This window comes from Coregonus clupeaformis, chromosome 3 (assembly GCF_020615455.1).
Source record: "Coregonus clupeaformis isolate EN_2021a chromosome 3, ASM2061545v1, whole genome shotgun sequence".
NCBI lineage: Eukaryota > Metazoa > Chordata > Actinopteri > Salmoniformes > Salmonidae > Coregonus > Coregonus clupeaformis.
The window spans coordinates 20,742,677-20,761,984 of NC_059194.1; the positions used below are offsets into that span (position 1 = coordinate 20,742,677).

The window sequence follows — 19,308 nt, forward strand, 5'->3', positions numbered from 1 at the left end:
GTGGTAAAGGGAACACAAAGGCATTGTTTACATAATGCACATGAAAGCTGGAGGTCTGTAGCTTTAATGGGTGTATCTGGTCAATATAATCCTAACTGAAAACTGTTTCTACCTCTGGACATGTAACATATTCTTAGCCTTACCTGAACTTAGGTTTTGGTGAAAAGAGGGCATTCAAAAGGACTATGAACACTAAGGGACTGAAAGTCTGGGGTGACATTCAACTCCAAAGTGTATAGTAGGCTATCTCACATAGACTAAGAGATGGCTAAATCATATCAAGCTCACCATTGCTTGGTTGAATCCTACAGAATAAATGGGCAGGAGCATTAATACACATTGTGCAATTTCATGAATTTTATCAAACGAGGTTCATGCTTTCCCAGTCATATACAGTTGAAGTCGGAAGTTTACATACACCTTAGCAAAATACATTTAAACTCAGTTTTTCACAATTCCTGACATTTAATCCTAGTCAAAATTCCCTGTCTTAGGTCAGTTAGGATCACCAATTTATTTTAAGAATGTGAAATGTCAGAATAATAGTAGAGAGAATTATTTATTTCAGCTTTTTATTTCTTTCATCACATTCCCAGTGGGTCAGAAGTTTACGTACACTCAATTAGTATTTGGTAGCATTGCCTTTAAAGTGTTTAACTTGGGTCAAACGTTTTGGGTAGCCTTCCACAAGCTTCCCACAATAAGTTGGGTGTTTTGGCTCATTCCTCCTGACAGAGCTGGTGTAACTGAATCAGGTTTGTAGGCCTCCTTGCTCCCACACGCATTTTCAGTTCTGCCCACAAATTTTCTATAGGATTGAGGTCAGGGCTTTGTGATGGCCACTCCAATACCTTGACCTTGTTGTCCTTAAGCCATTTTGCCACAACATTGGAAGTATGCTTGGGGTCATTGTCCATTTGGAAGACCCATTTGCGACCAAGCTTTAACTTCCTGACTGATGTCTTGAGATGTTGCTTCAATATATCCACATAATTTTCCTTCCTCGTGATGCCATCTCTTTTGTGAAGTGCACCAGTCCCTCATGCAGCAAAGCACCCCCACAGCATGATGCTGCCACCCCCGTGCTTCACGGTTGGGATGGTGTTCTTCGGCTTGCAAGCATGCCCCTTTTTCCTCCAAACATAATGATGGTCATTATGGCCAAACAGTTCTATTTTTGTTTAATCAGACCAGAGGACATTTCTCCAAAAAGTACGATCTTTGTCCCCATGTGCAGTAGCAAACCGTAGTCTGCCTTTTTTATGGCGGTTTTGGAGCAGTGGCTTCTTCCTTTCTGAGCGGCCTTTCAGGTTATGTCGATATAGGACTCGTTTTACTGTGGATATAGATACTTTTCTACCTGTTTCCTCCAGCATCTTCACAAGGTCCTTTGCTGTTGTTCTGGGATTGATTTTTCACACCAAAGTATGTTCATCTCTAGGAGACAGAACACGTCTCTTTCCTGAGCTGTATGACGGCTGCGTGGTCCCATGGTGTTTATACTTTACATTTACATTTTTTACATTTTAGTCATTTAGCAGACGCTCTTAACCAGAGCGACTTACAGGAGCAATTAGGGTTAAGTGCCTTGCTCAAGGGCACATTAACGTCATTTAGCAGACGCTCTTAGCCAGAGCGACTCACAAATTGGTGCGTTCACCCTATAGCCAGTGGGATAACCACTTTACAATTTGGGGGGGGGGGCGGGTAGAAGGAATACTTTATAATACTTGCGTACTATTGTTTGTACAGATGAACGTGGTACCTTCAGGTGTTTGGAAATTGCTCCCAAGGATGAACCAGACTTGTGGAGGTCTACAATTTTTTTTCTGAGGTCTTGGCTGATTTCTTTTGATTTTCCCATGATGCCAAGCAAAGAGGCACTGAGTTTGAAGGTAGGCCTTGAAATACATCCACAGGTGCACCTCCAATTGACTCAAATTATATCAAGCCTATTAGAAGCTTCTAAAGCATGATCATTTTCTGGAATTTTCCAAGCTGTTTAAAGGCACAGTCAACTTAGTGTATGTAAACTTCTGACCCACTGGAATTCTGATACAGTGAATAAGTGAAATAATCTGTCTGTAAACAATTGTTGGAAAAATTACTTGTGTTATGCACAAAGTAGATGTCCTAACCGACTTGCCAAAACTATAGTTTGTTAACAAGAAATTTGTGGAGTGGTTGAAAAACAAGTTTTAATGACTCCAACCTAAGTGTATGTAAACTTCCGACTTCAACTGTATTTCATTGGTTTGTCATGAATATGAACTAAGTAAAAGCACTAGCTTGCACAGACAGGGAGAAATAAAGACTAAAACATGAGAAAGAAGAGGAAGAGAGACAGGTTAAGAGAAATGCTCTACCACCGAGGAGAGACTGTCACAGAAAATCTTTCATTTTCTTTTCTTTCTTCAATTTCAGCCTGAAGAAGCTTGGGGGAGGAGTTAAAAAAGCGAGTAGTTGGAGCTGGTGCATCTCAACTCATCAAGGAAGCTGAGCTCTCCTCAGATTTTACCCGGCTCCTTTCTTGATGCAATTCGCCTGAAGGGCTTCTCCCCCGCACAAGTCTGACTAGGAGGGGAACAATAGGCTGTGCCATTTTGCCATTTGCTCTTGTAACTTTTCTTGTCTGTCCTAGAAATGCTTTACATTCAAAGAGCTGATGAGCGACCAATTTTACAATGGGAAAGTCATTATGCATTATTTTTCTTGGCGTGATGTGTCAACCCCAGAGAAATGTCAGAGGATATTGAGCCAGCTGGAAATGTCAGACGGGGATGATTTGAGAAAGGGAATTAGGCGAGAAAAGGTAGCGCAATATGTGTTCATGTTACTTAGGTTGCCGAAGAGTAATTGTCTTCGTTATGTTGTACTAGCGATAGGGGGTTTGGTTTTAGCTCTTTCAATATTTGCTCAGTGTCTAGTTTTAAACAGCGACACTGACTCAATATTGAAACTAATGCATTTACCCATCGCTCACTACTGGGTTGCCATGTTGGGTATATTTTCCAAGAATATAGATTTAATTGTTCAGTGCATATCTGGCAACCACACAAGTCATTTTAACATTCAGCGAAATAGCAAAGTAAAGGACTCTGCCATTATATTACCCTTAAATAGCCTATGATAAACTGTAAATCTCCCACATTCAGAACTCTAGCGATGAGGACAAGGGTCTTGCCATTCACAGAGATATCATCAATGTCAACTCTAATTGAAAATAAATTAGACTCCATTTACTTTTATGGTTCCCATAAGGATCATAAGTTGATGCCGATTTCAGAACCTTATGCTAATAAATAATATGGATACTAGGAAAGCCTTACAAGCTCTGTTTAGAGCTATATGACCTGGTTGAGTTATTATTAACATCCTATTGGCATGAGGGGATGGACAGCAAGCGTAGACAGGGAGAGGGGGCTATAGGCTGTATCTCAATTGGTAATTGTCTTGCCCAAGAAAAATAAGAAAAATATTTGCCCACCTGCAATGAAGTGGGTTGGGTGGGGGAGGGCATGGTAACTATTGTATAGGAATGTATAAAAAATTATTCTGACCATGGTGTTGAGTAAACAGTAAACAGTTGTATCCACTTTGCTGTCACATAAAGGCATAGGTTACTTATAAAGCTTTTAACTATACAGTTGAAGTCGGAAGTTTACATACACTTAGGTTGGAGTCATTAAAACTTGTTTTTCCACCACTCCTGTCAAGGGGTGCTGAAGGTGGGTGTGGTGCATGAATCAAGCGCAGGACGCAGAAGCTCAGTCCAAAAGACTTTAGTGCAATATTCACGTAGAAAATAAGCACAATAAGCCCGAAGGCGAAATAACGGCGCACACAGGCGTCAAACAAACGGCGCACTAACATGTGCGAAAAACCTCTCCAAAACACTGGAGGGAAATACGTAGCTCCAACACAAAACAGAAGAGCAATCACACACAAAGACAAACACACACAACGAGAACTAAATAGGACACTAACGAGGACTAACAAGACACAGGTGTACAACATCAAGACAAAACCAAACGAACATGAAACATAGATCGGTGGCAGCTAGTACTCCGGGGACGACGACCGCCGAAGCCTGCCCGAACCAGGAGGAGGAGCAGCCTCGGCCGAAACCGTGACAACTCCACAAATGTCTTGTTAACAAACTATAGTTTTGGCAAGTCGGTTAGGACATCTACTTTGTGCATGACACAAGTAATTTTTCCAACAATTGTTTACAGACAGATTATTTCACTTATAATACACTGTATCACAATTCCAATGGGTCAGAAGTTTACATACACTACGTTGACTGTTCCTTTAAACAGCTTGGAAAATTCCAGAAAATGATGTCATGGCTTTAGAAGCTTCTGATAGGCTAATTGATATCAGTTGAGTCAAATGGAGGTGTAGCTGTGGATGTATTTCAAGGCCTACCTTCAAACTCAGTGCCTCTTTGCTTGACATCATGGGAAAATCAAAAGAAATCAGCCAAGACCTCAGAAAAAAATGTGTAGACTCCCACAAGTCTGGTTCATCCTTGGGAGCAATTTCCAAATGCCTGAAGGTACCACGTTCATCTGTACAAACAATAGTACGCAAGTATAAACACCATGGGACCACGAAGCCGTCATACCGCTCAGGGAGGAGACGCGTTCTATCTCCTAGAGTTGAAAGTACTTTGGTGTGAAAAGTGCAAATCAATCCCAGAACAACAGCATTAGACCTTGTGAAGATGTTGGAGGAAATAGGTACAAAAGTATCTATATCCACAGTAAAACAAGTTTATATTGACATAACCTGAATGGCCGTTCAGCAAGGAAGAAGCCACTGCTCCAAAACCCCCATAAAAAAGCCAGACTACGGTTTGCAACTGCACATGGGGACAAAGATCGTACTTCTTGGAGAAAATCCTCTGGTCTGATGAAACAAAAATGTTTGGCAAAATGACCATCATTATGCTTGGAGGAATAAGGGGGATGCTTGCAAGCCGAAGAACACCATCCCAACTGTGAAGCACTGGGGTGGCAGCATCATGCTGTGGGGGTGCTTTGCTGCAGGAGGGACTGGTGCACTTCACAAAATAGATGGCATCATGAGGAAGGAAAATTATGTGGATATATTGAAGCAACATCTCAAGACATCAGTCAGGAAGTTAAAGCTTGGTCGCAAATGGGTCTTCCAAATGGACAATGACCCCAAGCATACTTCCAATGTTGTGGCAAAATGGCTTAAGGACATCAAAGCCAAGGTATTAGTGTGGCCATCACAAAGCCCTGACCTCAATCCTATAGAAAATTTGTGGGCAGAACTGAAAAAGCGTGTGCGAGCCAGGAGGCCTACAAACCTGACTCAGTTACACCAGCTCTGTCAGGAGAAATGGGCCAAAATTCACCCAACTTATTGTGGGAAGCTTGTGGAAGGCTACCCGAATCTTTTGACCCAAGTTAAACAATTTAAAGGCAATGCTACCAAATACTAATTGAGAGTATGTAAACTTCTGACCCACTGGGAAAGTGATGAAAGAAATAAAAGCTGAAATAAATAATTATCTCTACTATTATTCTGACATTTCACATTCTTAAAATAGTGGTAATCCTAACTGACTTAAGACAGGGAATTTTTACTAGGATTAAATGTCAGGAATTGTGAAAAAACTGAGTTTAAATGTATTTGGCTAAGGTGTATGTAAACTTCCGACTTCAACTGTATGTGCCTGAAAGCATGTCTATTGTCCAAGTCAACACAACCTGTGGAGGGTACTATTCTTTGAATTTCCTCGTCAAAGCAGGAAAAAGTAAACGGTAAAACGTAGAAAATAGAAAAATATGCACATGGCACTCAAATACACGCTTGAGTATTTTACACAATGCATTGAGGAATACATTTATGTTGCCAATATTACCGCCTTGAATGACAACACAGCGACCTCCAACATAAGCATTATCAGTTGATCCTGCCACTCACCGAAAGCTGCGTAGAACTCGTCCTTTGTCAGGTGCTCGTCGTCATTGATGTCGTTGTATTTGAGAAGGTCAAACAGGGTGCACTCAGAGACATCCTTGGACAGACCTTCCTGCTTGATTACCTGCAACAGAAAAATGCATTGAGACCTGGGCCAGAATGTAACTTACAGTTAAAGCTAATTCTAGCGCTGGGCCAGTATGTAACTTACAGTTAAAGCTACAGTAAGTCTAAGTCAGGGATTTTGGGGTCTGGGGTTTACTTTTTCTTGTACTCAACCCCCCCATTTCCGCTTTTTGGTGCTGAAACCCGGGAACCAACCATGGAACTGGGATTTGTAATGTTACAGCATAGAGCATGCAATGTAACACGATCGATTATCTTTCTAAGTATGTGGTTTCTAACCTAAACTCAATTTCACATTTAAGTCTTACCTTGATTGTCTATTGAATCTCTTATTTCTGGAAGTAAATATGCTGAGGAAACCCTTTTTCATGCTGCAAAGACCTGTTATGTTTTATTTATGGTTTGAAATAAGTCACATCAGGGGGCGACATTCACTCATCCATCATTCTAGATCAGCTGTCATACAGCTTGACAAAATATGACTGCCTAATGAATCATCCTCTACTTTGTCTTGTTCCCTGCAGCGTTGTCTATGCTTTCTGAACACTTATTGAACTAAAAGTGTAAGCTATATACAATGATCCCAATTTGTTTGATGATTGAACCTCATTAGTTGAATTTGAAAATGATCTTCAAGCCATCTGTGTATGATAATGCACTACACATGTATTTACATTGACCTCTATCACTTCACAGTGCATTACAACACTTGCTAAAAGCATTCATAAAAGTGTTTGTCTCCTTTAAGACAATCTATAACAATACATATGAATGGCAATTGGATGCATTCATAATGCATTACCTAGGCACAGTTGGTTCAGAGAAAGTATTATCAAAAAACGTGGTATTCCAAGGTATTCCCTGCCTTCCTGATTGGCCCCATGGCGGACAGTTTTGATTCAGGGAGATGATAATATCAGAGTGTGTCACCCCAGTCTTTGATGATTCTCACACCATCTCTTAAATATTTTATATCCCGGCCTAAAATCAAACAATCTTTCCCCTGCTCTGTATTTGATGTTCAGGTTGGATGTACTGGCAGAATCGACACATCTGATTGCTGTGACATAAAGAAGGGGGTGAGTGTCTGAATATTGGGTGGAGGGAGTGCATCACCCCCTCCACCCAGACACACACACACGCATGGAAGTACACACACACATACGCACACACACATAAACATACACTATGCCAAGCCTGAACCTTTTAACTAAATTAACTAAATTACACGCATTATGTTAGAGAAACAGCTGTAACATGTGTTTGGAATGCAGCCGCAGTCCGTGTCAAATTAACACCCCATTTACAGAGGCGACGGGACATTAGACCGTCATTCAAATGTAACACCTCTGTTACAATGAACAATTACACAAATAGCAGACTCGTAAATGTGGTCTGAAATTATCGGTCACATCAAATTTGTCTAATTTAACATGGCAAGAGTTAAGAGCAAAGACATTTGTATTTTACTGATTGAATTCTCGGCCATGAGTGACCTCTGTGATGTGGCATAGTTTGAGGTCAACTGGGTCAACGTCTGAGATTAAGAATTCATGACTACAGTGTGCTTTTGTAAACAAGATAATAAAATTGCTACAACATGTTCTGCATTTAATACTAGTTTGTACTGTATACTGTATGTACTGTGTCAACATCACCATATGCCTCAAGGTTTAAGAGAGACTGTAGCATTTTCCTGTGAGGAATGCTTTAAAACCAACATAGCGTTACTCAATCTGTGCAGTGGATGTTTGTGGACAGACTGACATTCAAACACCTGGATAGACGATGGCTCATAGTTTTGTGTCTAGCCCTCAGTGTCATCCATAGTTCAGTACCTTTGGTATCTATGGTTACTGCCTAAAGCAACTTTCCAATATGTCAACCGGGCATATTTGCATATTCAAAGAAAGCCTAACACTTTATTTCACCCACTTTGCATTGATTTGTGCTCTCATCTCCGAGCTGAAAGGATTGCTGCTATGCAAAAAAAAATGCAAATGATATGAAAATATAGTTTAATAACATCAGAGCTGTTGGCAGTAATCAAATTGGGCTCTTTGTATTCAAAAAAAGTGAATGCATAAGAATATAAATCAAGCTAGTTTCCTCTCGCACATCAGTCCGATAGAGACTGACGGAATCAGAGTGCTGCTGGATATATTAGTATGAAACTGACCTGAGAGCAGTTGAAAGGTTATTTAAACCAGCAGTAGTTGCTTACCTATTCAATTATTGAAATGCATGACATATAAACTAGTCCTCAGGTATTGCGAGATATTTATTTATTATGCATAAAATGTCTTCCTGTCTCATGAAAGCCACACAAAGCTCCCTTTTCAACCATGCTTTCTGGCAATAACAGTCAAAGCTGGCATTTTCCCATGAGCGGAAAGTTCCTTTGACTTGGATTATTATATGTCTAAAGATTTAACGGCAACCCTTTGCACCTCGCTTTACGAAGCAAAGACCAAATGAAGGGAATAAAATGTAAAATAATGCGTGTTATGTTTGTTCCTTTGAATAATGACAAACAGGGGCGTAGGTTGAACTCCTTTTAATAAACTGATACTTTAGCAAGCATTCTCCTTGTGTAGCCATGCAAGGCATACAGTGAGGGAAAAAAGTATTTGATCCCCTGCTGATTTTGTACGTTTGCCCACTGACAAAGAAATGATCAGTCTATAATTTTAATGGTAGGTTTATTTGAACAGTGAGAGACAGAATAACAACCAAAAAATCCAGAAAACGCATGTCAAAAATGTTATAAATTGATTTGCATTTTAATGAGGAAAATAAGTATTTGATCCCTCTGCAAAACATGACTTTGTACTTGGTGGCAAAACCCTTGTTGGCAATCACAGAGGTCAGATGTTTCTTGTAGTTGGCCACCAGGTTTGCACACATCTCAAGAGGGATTTTGTCCCACTCCTCTTTGCAGATCTTCTCCAAGTCATTAAGGTTTTGAGGCTGAAGTTTGGCAACTCAAACCTTCAGCTCCCACAGATTTTCTATGGGATTAAGGTCTGGAGACTGGCTAGGCCACTCCAGGACCTTAATGTGCTTCTTCTTGAGCCACTCCTTTGTTGCCTTGGCCGTGTGTTTTGGGTCATTGTCATGCTGGAATACCCATCCATGACCCATTTCAATGACCTGGCTGAGGGAAGGAGGTTCTCACCCAAGATTTGACGGTACATGGCCCCGTCCATCATCCCTTTGATGCGGTGAAGTTGTCCTGTCCCCTTAGCAGAAAAACACCCCCAAAGCATGTTTCCACCTCCATGTTTGACAGTGGGGATGGTGTTCTTGGGGTCATAGGCAGCATTCCTCCTCCTCCAAACACAGCGAGTTGAGTTGATGCCAAAGAGCTCCATTTTGGTCTCATCTGACCACATCACTATCACCCAGTTCTCCTCTGAATCATTCAGATGTTCATTGGCAAACTTCAGACGGGCATGTGTATGTGCTTTCTTGAGCAGGGGGACCTTGCGGGCGCTGCAGGATTTCAGTCCTTCACGGCGTAGTGTGTTACCAATTGTTTTCTTGGTGACTATGGTCCCAGCTGCCTTGAGATCATTGACAAGATCCTCCCGTGTAGTTCTGGGCTGATTCCTCACCGTTCTCATGATCATTGCAACTCCACAAGGTGAGATCTTGCATGGAGCCCCAGGCCGAGGGAGATTGACAGTTATTTTGTGTTTCTTCCATTTGCGAATAATCGCACCGAGTGTTGTCACCTTCTCACCAAGCTGCTTGGCGATGGTCTTGTAGCCCATTCCAGCCTTGTGTAGGTCTACAATCTTGTCCCTGATATCCTTGGAGAGCTCTTTGGTCTTGGCCATGGTGGAGAGTTTGGAATCTGATTGATTGATTGCTTCTGTGAACAGGTGTCTTTTATACAGGTAACAAGCTGAGATTAGGAGCACTCCCTTTAAGAGTGTGCTCCTAATCTCAGCTCGTTACCTGTATAAAAGACACCTGGGAGCCAGAAATCTTTCTGATTGAGAGGGGGTCAAATACTTATTTCCCTCATTAAAATGCAAATCAATTTATAACATTTTTGACATGCATTTTTCTGGATTTTTGTTGTTGTCATTCTGTCTCTCACTGTCCAAATAAACAAACCATTAAAATTATAGACTGATCATTTCTTTGTCAGTGGGCAAACGTACAAAATCAGCAGGGGATCAAATACTTCTTTCCCTCACTGTACTTCAACCTCCCCCCCTCGCATAGCCTGCTGGGTAACGTAGTCTTCATGTTATAACATAACAACACATCTTCCTTCCTTTGAAAGAAAACTACTTTTTCTCTGTAACTAAACATGTCACATCACATTTGTTTACTCAACCTGCATTTTTCAATAACACACATTTCTTTCCCTTTTTTTTCTCAACTAAATGCCGTCTCTGTCCAACAAGACTCTATTGTGGCTCTATTTCTTTTCACATAAACTAAAACATTCAATCCAAGTTCCCCTTTTTTTCCATATATATATTTTTAGCAATTCTCAAAAAGCCTTTCAGGGGCTCTGACAGTCCTTTTTGGTCGTTCTGCTGAAGTGCTTCCTGAAGCAGTTGGACAGTGTTCATTGTCAGTCAGGGTGTTCTGACTGAATTGTCCATTGGTAAAGGCATTTGACACTTCAGCAGTATCCTCCTGATGATCCTGAGTCCCTTGAGTGAGTGGTTGAAGCCTTAGATTCACTCTGTTTCGTCTCAGTTGTGATCCATGCTCCGTTTTATATCTCATAGGATCGCGGTGCAACTTCTCTCTGCATGCACCCTTGCTGCATCCTGGTTCCTGTAGTGATGTCTCAGAGTCGTACATGATCTCCAGGTTTCAGTTCAGGTAAGTGTCTTGTGTCGCTGTTTTTGTTTGTCTTTCTGTTTTTCCTTTGCGAGTTTGACGTTGTGAGCACCGCTGGGTGTTAGCAAGTCCTCATGGATGGGTAGGTTGGTTCTGATGCGACGTCCCATCAACATTTGTGCAGGTGAAAGTCCGTTCTGCAGCAGTGCGCTGCGGTAGATCATCAGACTTTTTAGGAAGTCCTCCTTTCCATCATGTGCCTTTTTCATCAGACCTTTGACTATTTTGACTGAACCTTCTGCTAAGCTGTTGGACCTTGGGTAGTTGGGGCTGGAGGTGTTGTGTCAGAATCCCCAGTCATTAGCGAACGATTGGAATGCAGAACTTGAGAACTGCGGGCCATTGTCCGAGTACAGTTCAGAAGCAACCCCATGTCTTGCGAAGACTGATTTCAGGTAGGTGATTACAGCTTTGCTGGAGGTAGTTGGCAGTGTTGCTACTTCAGGGTAGATTGAGTAGTAGTCAGTAACAACCATGTGACTTTTGCCATTGCAGTCAAAAAGGTCAACTCTAACTTTGTAGTAGGGTCGGTTGGGTACTGGATGAGGCATTAGCGGTTCTGCTTGCTGCTCTCGCCTGTAGGTCAAACACAGTTCACATGAAGCAGTGGTCTGGCTGATTTCCTGGTTCATTCTTGGCCAGTACATTACTTCTCGTGCTCGTCGTTTGCATTTTTCCTCACCCAAGTGGTCCTCGTGTATTTTCTGTAGCATTTCTTTGCGTAGTGTGGAATGACAATCTTGTTGCCTTTGAACACTATGTCATCCACAACAGTGAGCTCTGATCTGCATATCCAGTAATCCTGTATTCTTCTTGGACAGTTGTTTTTCTGTGCAGGCGATCCTATCAATATTGTTTCTTTCAACTCTGTCATTGTTTGGTCAGATGCTGTCTCTCATTTGATCTGCGCCATTCTCTCAGAAGACACAGGAAGTGATGCTACAATCATGTCCATGTAGGCCTGAATCTCAGTGTTTTTCTGTGTGTCGGCGCTCTCTTTCTTGTTGACTGCTTGAGAAAGAGTGTCGGCGGCAAACATGAACTTTCCCGGGGTGTAGATCATCTTCACATCATACTTTTGCAGTCTGATCAACATTCTCTGGATTCTCATTGGACAATCATTAAGTGGCTTAGACATGATTGACACCAGTGGTTTGTGGTCGGTTTCTACTTGGAAGGCTTGTCCGTAGACGTATTGGTGAAACCTTTCGCACGCGTATGTGCTCGCCAGTAGTTCTTTCTCTATTTGTGCATACCTTGTTTCTGTGCCTGTCAAAGGCTCTGGACGCATAAGTGACAGGTTGCCATGTGTCATCATGCTGTTGCAGAAGAACTGCTCCCAGGCCAAACTGTGATGCATCTGCAGAAATCCTTGTGCTTTTCTCTGGACCATAGAACCTGAGCACTGGCTCTTCCATGATTGCCTTCTTTAGGTTTTTGAAGCAGTTTTCCTGCTCATGGTACCATTCCCATTTGTTTTTCTGTTCCAGAAGACATCTGAGTGGAGCAGACTGTGCTGACAGTTGAGGTATGAACTTTGCAAGGTAGGTGATCATGCCCATGAAGCGTCTCACGTCGTCCTTGTTCTTAGGCCGCTCCAAGTTGTTGATGGCTGATGTTTTCCTCGGGTCTGGTTTGACTCCATCCTCTGAAAGTACGTCTCCCATGAAGGTAAGTGTTTTCACACCAAACTCGCATTTGTCCTTGTTTAGTTTCAGGTTGACTTTCCATGTCAGGTCCAGCACTTGTCTCACTCGCGGGTTGTGTTCTTCTTTTGTGGACCCCCAGACGATAATGTCGTCCATCATGGTCTCTACTCCTGGAATGTGCTCGAAGATCATGTGAATTGTCTTGTGGTAGACCTCTGGCGCTGAGAGAATCCCATATGGTAGACAAAGAAATCTGTACCTGCCCTCAGGTGTGTTGAATGTGCATAGCCTTGAGCTTGCATCATCTAGCTTTATTTGCCAGAATCCTGATGAGGCATCAAGCTTACTGAACCACTTTGCTCTAGCAAACTGCGACATCTCTTCTCTGGTTGGCAACTTAAAATGCTCTCGCTTGATAGCTTTGTTGAGATCTCTCGGGTCTAGACATATCCTGAGATCGCCGTTCTTTTTTACCACAATAACCAGTCTGTAGGCTCATCCATTTTTTGTGATGACGTCCATCTTTTCCATGCGTCCGAGTTCCTCCTTGAGCTTTTTCCTCAGTGCAAATGGAACTTTTCTGCACGCATGCACAACTGGAGTAATTTTGTCATCAATACATATTTTGTGTTCTCCAGGTAAACATCCGAGACACTCAAACACGTCCTCGTACTCAGCCAGTAGCGATTCTTAGTCATTTTCAGTCTGTGATGTCACTACATACACGCTTTTGACCAAATTGAGCTTTTCACATGCACTGATTCCGAGAATACATTGAGGGAAAAAAGTATTTGATCCCCTGCTGATTTTGTACGTTTGCCCACTGACAAAGAAATGATCAGTCTATAATTTTAATGGTAGGTTTATTTGAACAGTGAGAGACAGAATAAAAATCCAGAAAAACGCATGTCAAAAATGTTATAAATTGATTTGCATTTTAATGAGGGAAATAAGTATTTGACCCCCTCTTAATCAGAAAGATTTCTGGCTCCCAGGTGTCTTTTATACAGGTAACGAGCTGAGATTAGGAGCACACTCTTAAAGGGAGTGCTCCTAATCTCAGTTTGTTACCTGTATAAAATACAACTGTCCACACAAGCAATCAATCAAGCAGATTCCAAACTCTCCACCATGGCCAAGACCAAAGAGCTCTCCAAGGATTTCAGGGACAAGATTGTAGACCTACACAAGGCTGGAATGGGCTACAAAACCATCACCAAGCAGCTTGGTGAGAAGGTGACAACAGTTGGTGCGATTATTCACAAATGGAAGAAACACAAAATAACTGTCAATCTCCCTCTGCCTGGGGCTCCATGCAAGATCTCACCTCGTGGAGTTGCAATGATCATGAGAACGGTGAGGAATCAGCCCAGAACTACACGGGAGGATGTTGTCAATGATCTCAAGAGAGCTGGGACCATAGTCACCAAGAAAACAATTGGTAACACATTACGCCGTAAAGGACTAAAATCCTGCAGCGCCTGCAAGGTCCCCCTGCTCAAGAAAGCACATATACAGGCCCGTCTGAAGTTTGCCAATGAACATCTGAATGATTCAGAGGAGAACTGGGGGTGAAAGTGTTGTGGTCAGATGAGACCAAAATCAAGCTCTTTGGCATCAACTCAACTCGCCGTGTTTGGAGGAGGAGGAATGCTGCCTATGACCCCAAGAACACCATCCCCACGTCAAACATGGAGGTGGAAACATTATGCTTTGGGGGTGTTTTTCTGCTAAGGGGACAGGACAACTTCACCGCATCAAAGGGACGATGGACGGGGCCATGTACCGTCAAATCTTGGGTGAGAACCTCCTTCCCTCAGCCAGGGCATTGAAAATGGGTCGTTGATGGGTATTCCAGCATGACAATAACCCAAATAACACACGGCCAAGGCAACAAAGGAGTGGCTCAAGAAGAAGCACATTAAGGTCCTGGAGTGGCCTAGCCAGTCTCCAGACCTTAATCCCATAGAAAATATGTGGAGGGAGCTAAAGGTTCGAGTGTCCAAACGTCAGCCTCGAAACCTTAATGAATTGGAGAAGATCTGCAAAGAGGAGTGGGACAAAATCCCTCCTGAGATGTGTGCAAACCTGGTGGCCAACTACAAGAAACGTCTGACCTCTGTGATTGCCAACAAGGGTTTTGCCACCAAGTACTAAGTCATGTTTTGCAGAGGGGTCAAATACTTATTTCCCTCATTAAAATGCAAATCAATTGCAATGCAAACATTTTTGCCATGCGTTTTTCTGGATTTTGTTGTTGTTATTCTCTCTCACTGTTCAAATAAACCTACCATTAAAATTATAGACTGATCATGTCTTTGTCAGTGGGCAAACGTACAAAATGAGCAAGGGATCAAATACTTTTTTCTCTCACTGTAGGCTGTACACTCTTTTCCACGATCAGCAGCTGTGCTTTGAACTGTTTTCCTTTGTGCTGGGGCGGCAGGTAGCTTAGTGGTTAAGAGCGTTGTGCCAGTAATCGAAAGGTCGCTGGTTCTAATCCCCGAGCCGACTAGGTGAAAAATCTGCCGATGTGCCCTTGAGCAAGGCACTTAACCCTAATTGCTCATGTAAGTCGCTCTGGATAAGAGCGTCTGGTAAATGTAATGTAAAAGTTACTATGCAGCTTCCTTTAACTGGTATGTTCTCCCCAGTATAACCAGTAACCTTGATTTTCACAGGGTGTATTTTGCTCTTCATTTTCAGTGTTTTGTAGTCATCCAGCGACAATAGGTTTACCTGAGCTCCAGTATCGAATTTGAATGGTATTATAATTTCATTCACACTCAATGGCACAATCCATTCAGCTTTTACTGCATTGCATATTTCCACAGAATCAACAAATAATTATTCAGTCTTCTCCTTGACTATGTGAACCTTTTTCTTTGTAGCCTCAGCTTTGCAGCATTTTGAGAAATTATTATTTTTCCCACAGTTGTTACACGATTTGCAGGGCAATTTTTGGGCTCCACATTTTCCACATGTAGGGTTTTAAATTTTCTCTTTTGCTTGTTTTTGTTTTGTAAAGCGTTGTGTGTGTTCTTCCTCTCTTTTTATTGCACTGACGTCTCATCCCTGCTCAGCTCTTTAGCTTGTGCTCTGGTGGTTTCAGCTGCTGGACACATATTCACTGCTTTATTCAAAGTTAAATCTTGCTCACGCAGCAATCTCTCCTTGAGTCCATTATCAAGTATGCCACAGACTTTCCTGTCTTTCACTGGTGAGTCTTTCAGATTTTCTAATTCACACGTTTTGCTCAGTGTGTTCAGCTCAGCCAAGTACTGGTCAAAACTGACTCCCTGTTTCTGATCATGAGAGAAAAACTTGTATCTCTCAAACGTGACGTTCTGGCTTGGTACAAAGTACTCCACAAATTTAGCCATGAGCACAGTCAATGTCAAGTTTGCCTCGTCTAGCTGAAAGCTATTGTAAATGTCCAATGCATCCTCTTCAATAACATGCAGAAAAAATGGAAGCTTTCAATTTGTCATCATCTCCCCCTGCTCCACTGGCTGCTAGGTAGATATTGAATCTCTGCTTGAAACATTCCAATTGTCAGCTAGATTGCCTGTTAACTGCATAGGAGTAGGAGGACTAAGCCTATCCATGACGGGAAACACTCGGGAAACAGGTACAGTTTCAATTTCTCTTACTTTGGTAGGTTGCTCATCAACATGCTTGTCAACAGATTCCAGTGCAGCCTCACTCTCGCTGCTGCGGCTCGTTGGCATCGCTCTTGCAAGCTAGCATCTTCGACTACTCACGTCACTTGACTTGTGGTAGAATGTTGAATTTTCGTCGTGGATATTTGCAGAGTTACTCCTTTCTTTTCTCTGTCTCGTCATAGCGACTACCAATCTGACACCATGTTATGTTTGTTCCTTTGAATAATGACAAACCGGGTTGAACTACTTTTAATAAACTGATACTTTAGCTAGCAATCTCCTTGTGTAGCCATGCAAGGCATACTTCAACTTCCCCCCCTTGCATAGCCTGCTGGGTAACGTAGTCTTCATGTTATTAACACATAACAACACAATGCGGAGGGCATTAAGATGGATCATAGTAAACTCCTAGTATTGTAAACACAATATTTAGGTTCTGTTTGTTTACGCTTTTCAATTCAGGGAAGGTGCGATGGCATGGCTAGTGGGAGAGACATTTACTGTGGCTTTATAGTCCACCCTCATGTCCACACTTGTGACAGTTCGCTACTCCTTGGTGTATAGCAAACACAAGGTTTAGGTGTTGTTAGTTTTCCCTTTTCTTTTAAGCACCTAGTGACATCCAAGTCCCACCCTCATCTCCTCACCTGTGATAGTTCGCTGCTGTCTACTCTCCTGCTACCATCGGCGTCGAAACGTTTAAACACAACATCGACCAGCTTCTTCCTGGTGGCCATGTTGTTTTTATGGCCCCCACGGTTGCCAGCTGCTATGTATCTCTGGTCATGCATGTCCAGAATCTTGGTCTTCAGCCTCCGGTAGTCACTCAGTCTGCAGTTGTCATCTGAGGAACAACAACAAGAGAGAAGAAGTTAGTGTCTAAAATTGTTGAATCATGTAAGACACATATTAAGTCAGTGGGCACACCTGTCTGCTAAGGAGTCTCTGTTGATGCAGAATATTAAGGTAAAAGCTTTCACGAAGGGAGTTGTTTGAATTAGAAATGTCAGTTATGTCACTTCATATGTAAACCACACAGTAAATTATGCAAACAGTATACTGTAATTCAAATGTCAGATGCCTTGTTTTCCACATAATATGTAAAAGAGAAATGTATGTGAGGCAGAATGTTTTCCTTCTTATTTTAGTGTCTGCCAATTAAGCTGTTAACTTTACCATATGTATAATTTAATATCACTTAATTATGTTAATATTCTGATCAAAAGCATTGCCATTCAAATCATAATAACAATAACCTCAAATTATCAACTCTATTAGATTGTAAAAAATGTTTACATATTTTTTTGTCAAACCTACCTGACACATTTTACCTAACTGTCAAAAATTTACAGAAAATCACCAGGGCATATCTAACACTCATTAAACTTAATCCTGGAACACATTATTATTTTCTGTATTGCATTTTCGGTGGGGGGGGGGTTCCATCAGCATTATCAGAGTGTCAAATGGCAATGCTTTGTATGACTGCTTTCCCTAAGATAACATGAACAATGACTTCAATCTTACAGCACTGCGCCACTGAAAAAGCCACATCAACGTCAACAGAAAGCCATCGATGAGCGAATTCATTGCTCAATGTCAAACACCAACTCTGACAGTAGGAGAAAAGCTTATGATATGTATTTGCAATGCACCTTCAAAGCAGACTCGTCAAAAGAGTCAACTACAATACATATTTAGCATAGAAGAGTTACGAGCAAAAAATAATGACTGGAACTTGTTGTTCCAACACATGACATATTGAAAACTTATTTTTCTAATATCTAGAGAAGTGTCACTCTCTTAATGACAGTTCCATTGGCTGTTGTCAATTACGAAACACCTGAGTAGACTTTGCTTTCATCCAACCCAAAAAGAAAATACTAAAGTAGGAAATAAATTTTGAAGGAATGTTTTGAGTTGCTTTAGACAGGTGTTCTCAACAGTGGCATAAAATATTCAGTGACAGACAGTCGTCTCAAAGCTGAAGCCTTCCAGGACTGTGACATCACCTATTACAGGGTGTGACTGTGCACCATTTGGCCGCCAGCGACATCATCAAATTGCCTCTGTTTTGACAAGCCTTGGTGACAGAAAAGCTGCCTTCCTCAGAAATGGCCAAATGAATAAAAGATAAATGGCTGCTAGCCCTATCCCAGGGGATATGAAGGTCAGTGTCATCAAAAGCCCTGAACACACAGGGACAGACAGACTGACAGACAGACAGACACATGCACACACACACACACATAAGTATGCATGCACACACACATACAAACGGACGCACAAATGCACGCACTCACACACAAACACTTATGGTCAGACAGGGCAGACAAACAAACAGACACACACAGACAGTTATGTTATTCTAGTGTCTAGATGCCCCAGTTATGTTATTATAGTGTCTAGATGCCCCAGTTATGTTATTATAGTGTCTAGATGCCCCAGCTATGTTATTATAGTGTCTAGATGCCCCAGTTATGTTATTCTAGTGTCTAGATGCCCCAGTTATGTTATTCTAGTGTCTAGTGCCCCAGCTATGTTGTCTAGTGTCTAGATGCCCCAGTTATGTTATTCTAGTGTCTAGTGCCCCAGCTATGTTGTCTAGTGTCTAGATGCCCCAGTTATGTTATTCTAGTGTCTAGTGCCCCAGCTATGTTGTCTAGTGTCTAGATGCCCCAGTTATGTTATTATAGTGTCTAGATGCCCCAGCTATGTTATTATAGTGTCTAGATGCCCCAGCTATGTTATTATAATGTCTAGTGCCCAAGCTATGTTATTATAGTGTCTAGATGCCCCAGTTACAGTGGAGAGAACAAGTATTTGATACACTGCCGATTTTGCAGGTTTTCCTACTTACTAAGCATGTAGAGGTCTGTAATTTTTATCATAGGTACACTTCAACTGTGAGAGATGGAATCTAAAACAAAAATCCAGAAAACCACATTGTATGATTTTTAAGTAATTAATTTGCATTTTATTGCATGACATAAGTATTTGATACATCAGAAAAGCAGAACTTAATATTTGGTACAGAAACC

General features: G+C 41.7%; 1 protein-coding gene across 7 annotated transcripts in view; it reads right to left on the reverse strand.

Annotated features, from left to right (window-relative positions):
- LOC121541334 (follistatin-related protein 5) overlaps positions 1-19,308 on the reverse strand; it is a 209,654-nt gene that overhangs the window by 59,862 nt on the left and 130,484 nt on the right. For all 7 annotated transcript variants that reach the window (XM_041850349.2, XM_041850327.2, XM_041850316.2 and 4 more), the window contains exons 5-6: positions 16,915-17,111; positions 5,962-6,082 (exon numbers count right to left, since the gene is read on the reverse strand). In XM_041850349.2, coding sequence (XP_041706283.1) covers positions 5,962-6,082; positions 16,915-17,111 — 318 coding nt within the window. The remainder of the gene's footprint in view (positions 1-5,961; positions 6,083-16,914; positions 17,112-19,308) is intronic.